The following is a 16,400-nucleotide window of genomic DNA, read 5'->3' on the forward strand; positions in this document are numbered from 1 at the left end:
GGTAGAAGAATGGGTGACAGAAGAATATGGGCTTGGTACTAGGAATGAGGCATGAGAAAGGCTGAGTTCTGCAGTAAATATCAGCTAGTAATAGCGAATACTCTGAATGACAAGAGGAGGAATTATACTTAGAAAAGGCCAGAGGATATGGGAAGAGTTCAGTTATATTACATCATAGTCAGACAGAGATTCTGAAATCAGATACTGAATTGTAAGGTGTACCCAGAGGCAGGTATAGACTCGGATCACAGTTTAGTAATGATGAGGACAGGGTTGGAGTTTGAGGCTAGAGTGAAGGAATCATTACACAAAGTGGGATACGAAGGTACTACGGAATGAAGAGATACGCTTGATGTTCTCTAAGGCTATAGATACTGTGAGAAGGAATAGCTCAGGAGGCAGTTCAGTTGAAGAGAAATGGACATCTCTAAAAAGAGCAATCACAGAAGTTGGACAGAAAAACAGGAACAAAGAAGGTAATTTCGAAGAACAATGGGTAACAGAAGAAATTCTTGAGTTTAACGATTGAAAGAAGGAAATACAAAAATGTTCAGGGAGATTCAGGGATACAGAAATACAACTCACTAAGGAATTACGCAATTCGGAAGTGCAGGGAAGCTAAAGTGACGTGGCTGCATGAAAAATGTGAAGAAATCGAAAAAGAAATGATTATTGCAAGGACTGATGCAGCATATAGGAAAATCAGTTCAACATTCAGTGAAATTAAAAGTAAGGGTGATAACGTTAAGAGCGCAATGGTAATTCCACTGTTAAATGCAGAAGACGGAGAGGACAGGTGGAAAGAGTACATTGAAGGTCTCTGAGGGAAAAGATTTGTCTGGTGACTTGATAGAAGAAGGAACAAGATTCGATACAAAAGACACAGTGGATCCAGTATTAGAATCAGAATTTAAAAAAAAATCTTTCAAATACTTAAGATCATATAAGGCAGAAGACACAGGTTACTTTCCATCAGAATTTCTAAAATCACTGTGGCAAATGACAGCAAAATAAGTTTTCAGTTTGGTGTGTGGAATGTACGAGTCTGGCAATACACCATCTGACTTTCGTAAAAACATCGTCCACACAGTTCTAAAAGAGTGCAACAGCTGACAAGTGCAAGAATTATTGTGCAGTCAGCTTTACAGTCACTGATCCAAGTTGCTGACAAGAATAATATACAGAATAATGAAAAAGAAAACTGAGGATATGTTAGATGATGATCAGCTTGACTTCAGCAAAGTTAAGGACCCCAGAGAGGCAGTTCTGACAGTATGTTTGATAATGGAAGCAAGACTAAACAGAAGTCAAGTCACGTTCATGGGATTTGTCAACCAGGAAAATGCCTTCAACAATGGTGCAAGATGTTCAAAATTCTGAGAAAAATAACCATAGGCTACAGGGAATGATGGTTAATACTCAGGATGTACAAGAGCCAAGAGGGGACAATAAGAGTGGAAGAGCAAGAACGAAATGCTCAGATTAGATAGGCTGTAAGACAGGGATGTAGCCTTTCGCCCCTTCTGTTCAATATATACATCAAAGAGGCAAAGATGTAAATAAAAGAAAGCATCAAGAGTGGAATTAAAATTCAAGGTGACAGAATATCTATCAGTGATAAGATTTACTGATGACATTGCTATGCTCAGTGTAAGTGAAGAAGAATTACCACATCTGCTGAATGGAATGAACTGTCTTAAGATTGTGGATTGAGAGTAAATCAAAGAAAGATGAAAGTAATGAGAATAGTGAGAATCTTGAAATCAGGATTGATGATCATGAAGCAGATGAAATTAAGGAATTCTGCTATGCTAGGCAGCAAAATAACCCACAATGGACAGAGCAAGGAGGACATAAAAAGCAGACTATCACAGGGAGTAAAGGCATTCCTGGCCAAGAGAAGTCTGCTAATATGAAACATAGGCCTTCATTTGAGGAAGAAATTTCAGAGAATATATGTTTGGAGTACAGCATTGTATGGTAGTGAAACATGGACTGTGGGAAAACCTTAAAAGAAGAGAATCGAAGCATTTGAGATGTGGTGCTAAGAAAAGAATGTTGAAAGTAAAGTGGACTGATAAGATATGCAGTCTGGAGGTTCTTTACAGTGTCAGTGAGGAAAGGAATAAATGGAAACACTGGCAGGAAGAAAAGACAGGATGGTAGGGCATCTGTTAAGACGCCGTGGAATAACCTCCATGGTACTGTAGAGGATGACAGAGATTGGAGTTTAATCAGCAAATAATTGAGGACGTAGTTGCAAGTGCTAATCTGAGATGAAGAGGTTGACACAGGTGAGGAACTCATGGCGGGTCACACCAAACCAGTCAGATGACTGAATGCTGCAAAACTCTTATCTTCGTACTCAGGGTGCTTCGTACCTCGATGGTGATGGAATACAATGTGTGCTTGTGTATCAAGCATCATTCTTAAGTGTCTGAAATACTCAATCATTCAGAAATTATTGTACAACTCCTCACTAGGCTGCATTCAGTTGCTCTAAGAGCATTCTCCAGTCACTTTACATGTTTAAAGGCAATATTGTTCTGAAGTAGTTTGTACTCTGGGAACAGAACTAGATTCAGTGTGTGTGTCGTAGGCCCTTGAAAATACTGTTCTAAAGGGTATACTTTTCCAAAAAATCATTGATGATTTTTTTTAAATATCCACTGAGTGTAGATGTGTAAATACCCATGAAATCACAGTACAGACTATGAACTACACTATTAAATTGCTTCTTATTATGTATTGCAGCCTAAGGATGCCTGACTTGAGGCTTTAATATACAATAAACAGATTTTACAAGATGATCACTTCCATTCTGTAAGGCAGTACAATTAGCCTTTTCTAGTAAGTTGGTCCAACCTACCCAACTCAAGACAAAAAGAGAGAAAATTTATTTCTGCTTATGATAGCAACATTGTTGTCATTCATAAAATACCGGAACTCTTTGTTGAGAGGCAAATGTTTAATTTTTCTAGAAGTGGGAAGTTTAGTGCTCTACTTTGTTTCTGGATATGAATGGCACACAAAATCTTGCTAAACTACAGTGAATGAGGCAAATATTTGTGTAACGTACACACAGAAATTCAGTACCAGTTAAATATTACCATAGTCTTTCACAAAGTTCTGTTGTATAGAGCTATTCGAGACTCACACTCACAGTTGCAACCCCTGTCACAAACAAATACATTGCAAGGTTCCAACTGACCAACACTGATTCCGTGACTGAATGTGACACACTGTCTCTGAATGCTCTACTGGGATTGCTTATATAATTATATTCCAGCAGTGCATGCAACAAACAGAACATACTTGGAAAGCACCCTACTTGCTCCATTAAATTTATAATTAGCTCTCCCTGTTGTAATAATATGTGCTTCCTAATTTTTCCTACAATAGGCAGATGCTTAAAGGATATACTGTGTTTAAATTTTTTCTCTATTTTAATGAATATGGCTTATACAACTTTCGAACTAGAAGTGTGCTTTCAGTTTTCGCTGTACAGATCAGTTCACTTGAAATTTGGTACTTTTTTGATTTTATAGACAGAATATGGTGCTGTAATAGCTAGGTTATTATTTAGTTCTGAAGGGTACATCATTTGTTTCAGTTTATGGTATTCTAGGCCAGATTTAACAACTTTGGGAAAACCTGGAAAATATTGCCCATAACACAACAAACAACAAACTTCTAAACTTTTTTTTTTTTTTTTTTTTTTTTTTTTTTTTTTTTTTTTTTTAACACACATACTATTACAATTTCAGCTCTGTAGCTCCAAATTTCAGTAGATGTGAAATTTCAGTAAATCATCAATAACTCGGAAAATATTTAAAATAACTCTACAAAAACTTTATCTAGTACACCAAAACACTGCCCTATTAAAATTTCAACTTCGTATGTTCAGATTTCAGAGTATGTAAAACTTTCTTAAAACTTAAATTTTTATGAAACAGTTGAACTGAGGAAGTTCAAACTCAAGGTTAATTATCTTTACACATTTTGACACATCTAGGTAACAAAGTATTTTAAATTATCAAAACTTTTTTGGTGGCTGTTGCGTAAAAGTATGACAGCTTGCCCAGATAGGCAGATCACACACTTGGTTTATAAACAGTCCCACTGTCTCCATCTTCTGGTTTTGACTCACACCTGCTGTTAGCTATCTATTGTACTTGCTTCCCAAAGCTGTCACATTATGATATATGTTTATACTGTAATGAGAAAGTCTTAAACTCAAGTTCGGTGATGCATAATACTACTGTCACAATTTTTGTGAGCTCAACATCTCCCTCACAGACAGCTTTCCAGACAGGCAGAAGGCACCATATGGAGATGTTACAGAGATAGACTGGATGTTCATGGCCATCACAAAAACTGGGCTTTAAAACATAAAATATAGGGGGTTTCTGATACTGCTGCAGTTTTTCCTTAAATTTATCAATGTGTTACGATACATTGAAAATGAGCATTTTTATCTAGTTGTCAGCCTGTATGGGAATTGCCAAGTAGGTCCAGTGGATCTGGGTGTATTTTCTTTGTACACTCCATCTCATCAGCAGTTACATCTGTACTTCATCCTGATTCACATGGTAAGTCCAAATGTACTTGGGTTACCCACTCTTATGGCACTATGGATCATAGTTTTATGTCCATGGCTGGTATTTGCAGTGTCATTCTCTTTGGAATTTTGTGATCTGCACATTTATAACTGGTTTTTGCTTTTCTGGTTGTGCTTTGCCCTCATATATAGTGATTTTGTAGAAAAATCAGGAAATTTTCACATATCTTCAAATTCATTTTCAAGTCTCTTTTAGTTTTTAAGTATGTAATCATATTGTAACGTAATTACATGATAAATCAGCAGCCTGGTGTACAAAAGATTGGCAAATCCTTTTGCAAATGATTTTTATGTGCTTGCTGCAGGAATAATGTAAACTTTTGGCATACTTAGAACACTTCATCATGAAATACACTGTACATCAGAGATATATTGTGCTTTCTTATTGCTGTTACATACTTTGATCATATTGTTTCTGAATAAATTAATTGAAATTAATTTGGCTGTAGAAAAGCCTAGGTGGTGCTGTTTTATATTGATCCTGTCCCTAGCTGGAAAAAAAGGGGGGGGGGGCGCTTGTAACCAGCCTTGGTGTTGTGTCGTAGTAGTGTGAACAGAAACAGAGAACTTGAAACCTTTGCTGAAAAGGGAAGTTTGTTTAGTGACATAATAAAGTATATGTTTCTAAATACTTGGCTACGTTAAATGAAATGTGTTGCCCATTATCAGCCACCAGACTCCGGTCTCGAAGAAATGGATATTGATGTCTTCGAGGAGTCCAGTCACCAAGATGTCACTGTACCAGATGTCCAACCTTCCCAGATATCACAGTCCTCTCAGAGTAAGTTGAAAATGAATTATAGCCATTACTATGTATTCTTAAGTGCAAGTAAATGAGTCTGAATGTTTATGTGATCATTTAATTACGTTCTATAACCCATCATCAGGCCCCTGTTTATTTATAACTACAAAATAATTTGTACATAAATTAATGTTATGTATGTGACGTGCATGTAATAAAATACATGTTTTGAATCATTCGACATTTTTGCATCAACACGCACTAATGGATCTATGGAATACATATATAAAGTAAATAGAACTATTTTGAGATGGATGAGTGAGCCAATTTTATATTAAAAAAACTAGTTTTTCAAAATTAGCAATGAATTGGAGTATTTTTTTCTACATTCCTGCAATATTTTATGTTGGTATACAAATAAGTAAAAAATGTGATCACAGATTTTCCAGTACCTGCATTAAACTAGTTCATCTGTGTGTTTTCTGGACATACTTTTTCCCTTTCAGTCTGCTTTCAAAATTAGATTTACACACAAATCTCAAAAACATTTCTAACATTGTCGGGTGTTTTGTGCTTTTATTCTTACATTTACCTACTAGCTTATCATTCCTCAATTTCTTAAAAATTGGTAAAAGAAAGAGGCGGGAGGGGGGGGGGGGGGGGGGGAAGTTTTCACGTCTGTATGAATGTATGTTGCAGTTGTAGGTTCATTCGGTGAAAATAGTTACTAAAATAAAATAGTCAGATAAGATTAGTTTATGACCATATACCAGTAAGAAAGGGGAAGCATGTAGACATTCTTTCACATAAAAAAAATAATAAAATAAAATAAAATCTTGTACATCAGATCAGGTGACCTCAAAAGCCAAGGGTGCAATACTGGTATCATTGTTGGAAGCTTTGAGCTGTTGAAGCTACAGTGCCAAACTCTTGCCAAAAATCACAGCGCTCAGTTGTAATGTAATTGCTCCTGCACGTCTGGAAAACACTAAACACTTTTTATTGCTGTGTTGTTGCCGTGTCGACTCGGTACGCCCTGGATAATGAGCAAGCAAGCTAGCTGCACCAGAGAGACCCCTACCAACTACCATGTGAACCAGTAAATCACAGGTGATGCATAGGTAAACTTTTAGTTTCGATGTGTGCATGAAAATTCACCACAGGATTCTATCTATTCTACCTTTATTCATGTTGAAGATACAGTTGTGTGAAGTTGGATGAATGTATATAAAATATCCTGTACTTTGTTGCTTCATTCTCTCTCACTCTAGTGAAATTACCATTAATATAGCAAACATAACAATTAAAACAATCAATTATTGATAAGCAGCGGCAGAACACGCACATAAAACTCTGTTGTGATTGGCAAGCTTTCAAAGCCAGTGGCTCCTTCAGGCAGAAGGATTGAAGTGGAATTAAGGAGGGTGAAGCAAAAAGACTGGAGAGGTCTAGGAAAAGGGGCAGATTTTGGGAAAGTCGCCCAGAGCCGCGGGTCAGGGGAGACTTGCCGTACAGGATGAGAAGGAAAGACTGGTTGTTGGGGACTGCATCAGATTAGATTTGAAAACCTGATAGCTTAAAGGTGGAAGACAGGTTATTATGCAAGACATAGATTACTTCTAAAACATCCTGCACGAATTAATAAGTGTGAGAAGCTGAGTGGTGTGTACGTAACAGAGGTGGGAGATGGCAATGAAAAGTAGATAGGAAAGACAATGAAAGATGTAGAAAACTAAAATGGAGTGAAGCAAAGAGTAGTTACAGTGAAGAAAAGTTGAGATGGAATAAATTAACGTAAATTGAGGCTAGGTGAGTGGCGAGAAGTAAGGACATGTTGCACATGTTGTAGTGCTAGTTCCTACCTGCAGACTTTTGAGAAACTGGTGTCTGGGGGAAGAATCCAGATGGTGCGTGTGGTGAAACAAGCACCAAGGTCACGAATGTCTTGTTATAGAGCGTGCTCTGCAATAGGATATTGCGAGTTTGCCGATATATACCCTCTGCTTTTGCCCATTCATCCTAATTGATAATTTGGTGGCTGTCATGCCGATGTCCATTTCTCCTAATTTATAATTTGGGGGTAGTCATGCCAATGTAGGAAGCTGAATAGTGTTTATGTAATAGCTGGTATATGATGTGTTGTTTCACAGGAGGCTCTCCCTTTAATAGTATGTCTTTTAGCAATTACAGAGCTATCATAGGTGGTGGTAGTAGGGTGCATGGGGCAAGTCTTGCAGGAGGGACGGTCACAGGGGTAGGAGCCATATGGTAGCAAGATGGGTGCAGAAGGAGCAGAGGGTCTGACAAGAATATTGTGAAGATTGGAAGGGTGATGGAAAGCTATTCTAGGTGAAGTGGGCAAAATTTCAGACAGAATGGATCTCTTTCCAGGGCATGATTTTTAGGAAGTCATGGCCCTGTAGAAATAGCTAATTAACACATTCCAGACCAGGATAATACTGAGTCACCAATGATGTGCTCCAAAGCTGTTTTGTGGAGGGATCAAGCCGTATCAGGATTGAATGTGATGGCCTGGGAAATCTGCTTTTTAACTAGGCTGGTGGGGTAATTACATGCAGTGAAGGCTGAGGTGAGAATGGTGGTGTATTGCTGTAGAGACTCTGCATCCAAACAAATATGTTTGCCTCAGATGCCAAGGCTGTATGGGAGAGAATGTTTGACATGGAAAGGATGGCAACTGTCAAAATGTAAGTACTGTTGTTTATTCATAGATTTAATGTGAATGGGAGTGTGTAGCTGGCCTTCGGTGAGGACAAGATCATCATCAAGGAAAGGGGTTGGGATTCAGAAATTGGGAGGAGGTATTCAGAGATTCCAGGAATTTTAGCAGGTCAGCCTCACAATAAGTCCATATAGTAAAGATGTCATCAATGTATCTAAACCAAAACTGGTTGAAGACATATGGATCCCTGGAAAGCCTCTCCTAGTGACCTACGAAAAGGTTGGCATAGGAAGCAGCCTTCCTGGTTCCCATGGCTGCACCCCTGATGTGTTTGTATGTCTGCCCATCAAAGACAAAGTAGTTGTTGGTATGTATAAAGTTGATTAAGGTGAGTAGGAAGCATGTCATAGGTTTGGAACCAAGTGGGCACTGACTGAGGAAATTTTCAGCAGCAGACAGACCATGTATGCGGTGAATGTTGGTATAGAGGGAGGTGGCATCGATGGTGACCGTCAAGGTTTGTGATGGGAGTGTGACGGGCATGGATTTCAGACAATCTAGGAGGGGAGTTTTTGTACTATGGTTTGCAGGTGTTGATCAACAAACACAGATATATGTTCGGTGGATGCTTTGAAGCCAGCAGCTATAGGACAGTCAGGATGATTGGTTTATGGATCATAGGAAGAAGGTAAAAGTGGACGTGCATGGTTTGGGTGGGGTGAGAAAGTCTAAGGATTGAGGTGTTAGACCCTGTGAGGAGCCTGAGGTTTTAAGGAGGGACTAAAGGTCAGTTTGAGTCACAGGGATGAGATCTTGATGGCAGACTCTGTATGTAGAGGTGTCAGACAGCTGGCATAGACCTTAGTAAGTAGACCTTAGTAAGTAATTTTATGAGTCAAATAAATGAAGCACTCATATTTTTATTTTATGTTGAAAGGTTTGGCTGCTCAAGATGTAATCCAGGCACTGGAAGATGGAAAACTAAATCCTGAGTGTCTAAAGGAAATTCCAAAAAATAAAATAAAGAAATTTCTACCACTACTCTCAGATTGTGCCTTACTTAACATGTCTGAAATTGTTTGCAAGCTGAGAAATGGAGAACTTGCAGTTCTTATGTGTACAGATGTATTTTTGCCGTGGGTAAGCATCTGTTTAAAATGTGTAATTCTTTCTCTTTTTGAAAAAGTTGTGTTATTGATAATGTGTGAAGTGTTTACAAATTCCTATGTAAGTGAAAATGATTGATAAGAGAAATCATTTATTTTTAAAACAAATTAACGTATTTTTGAAGCTCTGATTTCACTAGTTCGTTCTCATATACATGGTGAATGATCAGCTTCATCTTATGTCATGCTCAGAACAGAATCCAAACTTTTGTCATGGTCGCACTCATTTCAGGAGAAGTCATTCTCATACCACATTGATTCAAAAGTGTATAATTTACTTTGACTGTAGTAATTTTTTTGACCACATTTTGTACTGTTGGTTGCAAAATGGTTAGTATGACCCCCATAATCCCTACACCATTTGTTTGATACACAAATGCATCATCATCTACAATTTTGATGTGAAATGCAACCTATTATTTGTCAAAGCTACCTCTGGTCTAATCTAAATTTTAAAACAATCTGTGGTGGATAGTTCTTTATAAATGTTGGTAATACTTCCACGAGAGCTAGATCTATGTAAAGGTGCCTGTTTAAAACAAATAATGAGCACCACTCCTCATTCTGAGATATAATATTGTGCACCATGCTTTCCTGGTGAAACTTGTATTGAAGGTACAATACTTCCTCAACTACTTTAGATATATTTACTCTTCACATAACTCAGTTGATGTATTGTACCATCCCACAGACAATTCCAGAAGATACAACCTCCTGAACAAAAATATTTTACTGCTTGACATAGTACATTCCAAATTCGGTATTTTTGCTCCCTCTGTGAAAGTATCTTAATCCACTTCGCAATTTATCTAATGCCATCAGCGTTTATAATCACTGCCAATCACCATCAGGCTCTGTATTTTTTTATGAGATAAGCATGTAATCAAGAAATTAATCTCCAAACAGGTGAGTGACCATCATGCCAGTCACTTGCTCTTAAAAATAATTCCAGCACATTTTGATGTCATGCCAAAGCGTGCTTTTCCAACAAATAGCACCAGAGAAAGTAGTAAGTGTGAAGAAAATCTTAGTGGAAAGCAAAATGTTTCTGTTATTGAACTAAGAGTGTCTTTTCAAGTAGTTGGGAATGAAAAACCAATGATCAGTTCCATTCCACTATTTAGCTTCTCTTCTTCTCTGTTTGAGCTGTCTTTCTTATTGACTACCCTCTTTCTTTTGTACATTTCATAGCTGTCAGCATCCTTTGACCTCTCCACAAACATCCATCATGTTTTATAATTTATACATTCTGCTGATTCAGGATATGTTTATATTCAAATTTTCTCTCTTTAAATTCATTTAATAGTTGCAGATGATTACCTATGATTTATTGTGGAACAGTTTTATTTGTTTGTAAATGTTGCCAGGTTTAGGTTTCATAATATCCTCAGAGCAGTAATTTTAGAGTTGAGCAATCAGTAATTAAAAAGGTAACTGTTTTTCTTTTCTGTTCCTTATTTTAGTTAAGCGATACTACAAGATCATGCTCACGAAGTATCCTGGAGGCTATGAAACAGTTGACAAGCACATATCCAGCAGAAGTTAGCACTCATTTACTGTGCCCGCTCATCATTGGTACAGTGGACCACCAGCAGATACTTTCACCAATAATTGTGACTTTAGCTCCAGAACATAAGATCAGTGTCATCAGGTACAGCAGCTCACAAAATATGTTATTACGTAGTCATTCTTTTGTTAGTGATATAATTATGCTGACAGGAATACCATCGTAATGTTGTAAATCAACAAAAATAAGGAAAATTGCAGACAGGCACAATTAAGACACATTAAGCCTTTGGCCACAGACTTCACCAGCAAAAGAGAAACACACACCTCATGCACCTGTGACCACCAACTCCAGCATCTCGGCCCGGAATGTATGTTGTTTGTATAAATGGTGTGTGTTTCTCTTTTGCCGATGAAGGCTGTGGCCAAAAGCTTTATGAAAGTGTCTTTTAATTCTGCCTGTCTGCAACTTAATTTGTCTTCTTTGTAACAAGTAGCAATATATGTTTTGCTACATTGTTGATATCCGTTATAAATCACAAAATTCTTTGAAATAGATTAGTATTGAGGGTAACAGAAAGTACTGCAAAATGGCTCAAATCCTACATCGCTGATAGGAAATAAAGGGTATCATTGGGAAAGAGACATGTATTACACTATCTACATCTGTACTTTGCAAACCACCACGAGGAGTATGGCAGAGAATATGCTCTATTATACCAGTTGTGCATCATACAACTGGGAACTAGTTACATTTGGTTTCCCATAAGGTTCCATCTTACAGTCGCTACTTTTTCTTGGGTGTGTTAATGACCCTCTTTATCTGTAACATTACCAGATACCAAGTTGATTTTGTTTGCGAATGATACAAACAATAAATTGCAAATCAAGTATAGTTTTGGAAAGATCAGTTAATGAAATTGTCATGGACGTTAGTAAATGTTTCCTAGCATGTTATTTGTCATGAAACTTTTAAAAAACACACTGTATCCCGTTTAAATCTTGGAAGTGGTTTCCCACCAACATGTGCCCAAAGTTAAGGATAAACTAGACTGAAGTAGTCTACTGACAGTGTTAAATTCTTGAGATTACAGCTTGACAATAAATTCAGCTGGGAGGAGCATACCACGGAACTGCTGAGGCACCTAAACAGATCTGTATTTGCAGTATTTACATTGCATGGTGTAGGGGATATAAAAATAAAAAAGCTTGCATACTGTGCTTGCTTTCATTCCATATTCCCATACAGGATTATGTTCTGTGGTAATCATCAAGCCAAGCTATAGTCTTCCACGTCCAAAAATGTGTACTAAGCATTATTTGTGGTGTGAACTGAAGAACATCCCGCAGAGACCTCTGCAAGCCAGCTAGAAATACTAACTATTGCTTCCCAATATATTTCTTCCATAATGAAATTTGTCATTAAAAGTACCTCTCTTTCTCAAACAAATAACTCAGTTCATGGAATCAGTACTAGAAATAAGAGATTTACAGTTACTTACTCTGGTCCATAATGGTGTTCATTACTCAGGGAGACACATTTTCAATAACTGACCAGCAGCAATAAAAAGTTTAACTACTAATAAAGTTCAGTTTAAGAGGATCCAAAAGGATTTATTGGAGGCCAACACAATCTACTGCACTGATGAATTTCTTAGGGGAACCAACTGGTGGGTATATGTTGTTAATGATGTCAGTATTAATACATTCTGATTTCTCAATTTGATCTAGCAATGCAATCATTGTAAAAAGACGGTGTAAAATGATTTTTCTGGTTGGAGGTATGTGGCCACAATAGCCTGAGAATTATCATGTGCTCCTCGTGTATTGAACATTTGTGTGTTTAACAAGTTTCTTATTACCTTTGAAATAAAAATATGCTCAAGTTTTTTTATTTATTTTTTATCTGTGAGGACCATTTCACTTGGGATCTGTGGAAGATACATTACCAGATTTGGTTTACTTTGGAAATATTTGTGTATTCTTGTTTTTCTGGCAACCACTGCATCATGTAGGATCTTCCTTCTGTGGATCCATTGGAATGAAAAGTACATATAATCTAATCTGAAACTTGTGGGATGCATATATATATTGAATAGCATAAAAATGGCATGAAATTTCATGTGAGTGACTATATCTTTTCTTGCTGAATTATACTCATTTCTACAAGAGCACAGAGTATGATTTAATCATAGCTAACACTTGGTTTCAAATCGTGAAAGAACGTTGTATATGTGGAAGAGATGTGGAGACACTGGAAGGTTTCAGATTGATTATGTGATGGTTAGACAGAGATTTAGGAACAAGGTTTCAAGTTGTAAGACGTTTCCAGGGGCAGATGTGGACTCTGACCACAATTATTGGTTATGAATTGTAGATTAAAAATGAAGAAACTGCAAAAAGGTAGGAATTTAGGAGATGGTACCTGAATAAACTAAAAGAGCCAGAGGTTGTAGAGAGTTTTAGAGAGACCATTAGGTATGATTGACAAGAACAGGGGAAAGGAATACAGTAGAAGAAGAACAGCTATCTTTGAGAGATTAAACACTGAAGACAGCAGAGGATCAAGTAGGTAAAAAGACAAGTGCTAGTAGAAATCCTTGGGTAAAACAAGAGATATTTAATTTAATTGATAAAAGTAGAAAATGTAAAACTGCAGTTAATTTACAGGTGAATGGGAATACAAATATCTCAAAAATGAGATCAACAGGAAGTGCAACATGGCTAAGCAGGACTGGCTAGAGGACACGTGTAAGGATGTAGAAACGTACATCACTAGGGGTAAGAAAGATGCCGCCTACAAGAAAATTAGACACACCTGTGGACAAAGGAGAACCACCTGCGTGAATATCAAGAACTCAAATGGAAAATGAATCCTAAGCAAAGAAGGGAAAGCAGAAAGGTGGAAGGGGGGGTATATAGAGGTTGTACTTGAGGGCGATATTATGGAAATGGAAGAGGATGTAGATGATGATGAAATGGGAGATATGATAATTTGTGAAGAATTTGACAGAGCACTGAAAAATCCAAGTCAAAACAAGGCCCCCGGAATAGACAACGTTTTTTTAGAACTACTGATAGCCTTGCAAGAGCCAGCCATGACAAAGCTCTTCCATCTGGTGAGCAAGATGTATGAGACAGTTGAAATAGCCTCATACTTCAAGAAGAATATAATAATACCAATTGCAAAGAAAGCAGATGATGAACTATCAGTTTCATAAATACTAACATGAAGTCTTGACAGATGAATGGAAAAACTGGTAGAAGTCAACCAAAGGGAAGATCAATTTGGATTCCAGAGAAATGTAGGAACACATGAGGCAATACTAACCCCCATGACTTCTCATAGAAGATAGGTTAAGGAAAGGCAAACCAACATTCATACCATTTGTAAGATTTAGAGAAAGCTTTCGACAGTGTTGACCAGAATATTCTCTTTCAAATTCTAAAGGTGGGTGGGGTAAAATACAGGGAGCAAAAGGCTATTTACAATTTGTACGGAAACCATATGGCCAGTTGTAGGAGTTGAGGGGCAGGAAAGGGAAGCAGTGGTTGATAAGGAAGTGAGACAGGGATGTAGCCTATCCCCTATGTTAATCAATTTGTACATTGCACAGGCAGTAAAGGGAACAAAAGAACAATTTGGTGTAGGAATTAATGTCCAGGAAGAATAAATAAAAACTTTGAGATTTGCCAATGACATTGTAATTCTGCCAGAGGTAGCAAAGGACTTGGAAGAGCAGTTGAATGGAATGGACATTGCCTTAAAAGGAGAATATAAGGTGAACATCAATGAAAGCAAAATGTGGATAATGGAATGTAGTTGAATTAAATCGAGTATAGATTTAAGTCTCAGGAAGTCATTTCTGAAAGTATTTGTATGGAGCGTAGCCATGTATGGAAGTGAAACATGGACGATAACTAGTTCGGACAAGAAGAGAATAGAAGCTTTCAAAATGTGGTGCTACAGAAGAATGCTGAAGATTAGATGGATAGATCATATAACTATTGAGGAGGAGGTATTGAATAGGATTGGGGAGAAGAGAAGTTTGTGGCACAACTTGACTAGGAGACGGGATCGATTGGTAGGGCATGTTCTGAGGCATCAAGGGATTACCAATTTAGTACTGGAGGGAAGTGGGGAGGGTAAAAATAGTGGAGGGAGACCAATAGATGAATACAGCAAGCAGATTCAGAAGAACATAGGTTGCAGTAGTTACTCGGAGATGGTGAGGCTTGCACAGGATAGAGTAGCATGAAGAGTTGCATCAAACTACCCTTTTGACTGTAGAACACAACAACAAATAACAACAAGAGCGTCAGCTGCGGCTGTCCATTTTATTTTCTGTTCATTTCAAAAACCTATGTCATTTAAATATATAATTCATTAAATACATGATAATTGATGCATATTTGATTATCATTTTTATGGAGATTGCTTGTGAGCTGATGATAAAAGCGATACTAGGTTATGGGGAGATTTAACAGTACTTGTTATCAGCGAGTGTTCAGAAACTTTGCAGCATGCATGTTACTATTAGTTGTCAGTGTTGATAACAGTTGCTGAAACTGGGTCCCATGCCACTGGCTCGGCAGTCACACTCTCGCTCGCAGTGTGGAGCGGACCACAGCTTCTTTCAGCGAATTCCACAATACAGGTATTTTGAAGGGATATGATGTCTTTTGCAAGAGACAGTTGTGGCTGTAATAGGATTTCAGCTTTGCCGAAGCAGCAGATAGTGTTTTTGTGGTATTGTGCATGAAAGGCCTCTTATATGGCAAAAAGACTGTAATGTCAGATGTGGATGATGACAATTTACCAGGTCCTTCAATGTCACAGGATGATGGTGCTGAAGATTCCTTATGCAGTTAAGCTTCAGTATACGCATTATTGATCCCCTTGTACGGTACGAGCAAATTGTCACAGGAAATAAACTCATCAAAGTAACACCATTGGCAGTATTCCTGAAGTAGCAATGCTACTAATAGAAGACTTAATATGTTGTAACATACGAAGAGTTCATTATGTTCAACAGTATGGACAAAGAAAATGTTTTTGATGAGGTGTACCATAAATAGAAATATGAAGTTCTGCATTTTCATATAACATAATTAGAAACATGTTAATTGGCATATATGTGATGAATTTTATTTATAAGTGACATAGGTATTAGAGTTGAATCACGTGAAAAAATTAAAAGGAGACAGGAACGAGACGCCAACCAGTGATCCAGTGTTTACTTGTGCTGAGCGCTATGGTCAAGAATAGCTACATTTAGTGAATTAGTCACTGGGAGAGTTTCAGAGTTTCTTCCTCAAGAATTTTTGAGAGGTGCATCAGACTGCTTTCCAAGATTGGTATTTGAGTTCTGAACTTCACGTACCATAAATATAAAAAAAATTACAAAAACCTGATTGATGTGTGGTTTCCTTGTTACATTGAATTGTCTGGAAGGGGAATTCCATGCATGGTATGCCATTTTTTAACTTCTTTTTTAACTCGTAGTAATGTTAATAGTGAATGTGACCTTTTTTGTAGTAAATCACTATTTTCTTCCTGTAAAGCTGACAAACGATTTGTCTCTCAGCCTTTTCTGTATTCTTAAATGCATCTCTTCAGTTTGGTAAAATAATTTTTTACAGTGGTTTCAGCTTTCATTACTTGTTGCAATTCATTTTAGC

General features: G+C 37.4%; 1 protein-coding gene across 1 annotated transcript in view; it reads left to right on the plus strand.

The window, feature by feature from the left end:
* LOC126335437 (uncharacterized) overlaps positions 1–16,400 on the plus strand; it is a 93,001-nt gene that overhangs the window by 46,981 nt on the left and 29,620 nt on the right. The window contains exons 3-5 of the mRNA XM_049998719.1: positions 5,291–5,402; positions 8,984–9,186; positions 10,676–10,863. Of these exons, the coding sequence (XP_049854676.1) occupies positions 5,291–5,402; positions 8,984–9,186; positions 10,676–10,863 (503 nt within the window). The remainder of the gene's footprint in view (positions 1–5,290; positions 5,403–8,983; positions 9,187–10,675; positions 10,864–16,400) is intronic.

Source organism: Schistocerca gregaria, chromosome 2, assembly GCF_023897955.1.
Source record: "Schistocerca gregaria isolate iqSchGreg1 chromosome 2, iqSchGreg1.2, whole genome shotgun sequence".
Taxonomy (NCBI): domain Eukaryota; kingdom Metazoa; phylum Arthropoda; class Insecta; order Orthoptera; family Acrididae; genus Schistocerca; species Schistocerca gregaria.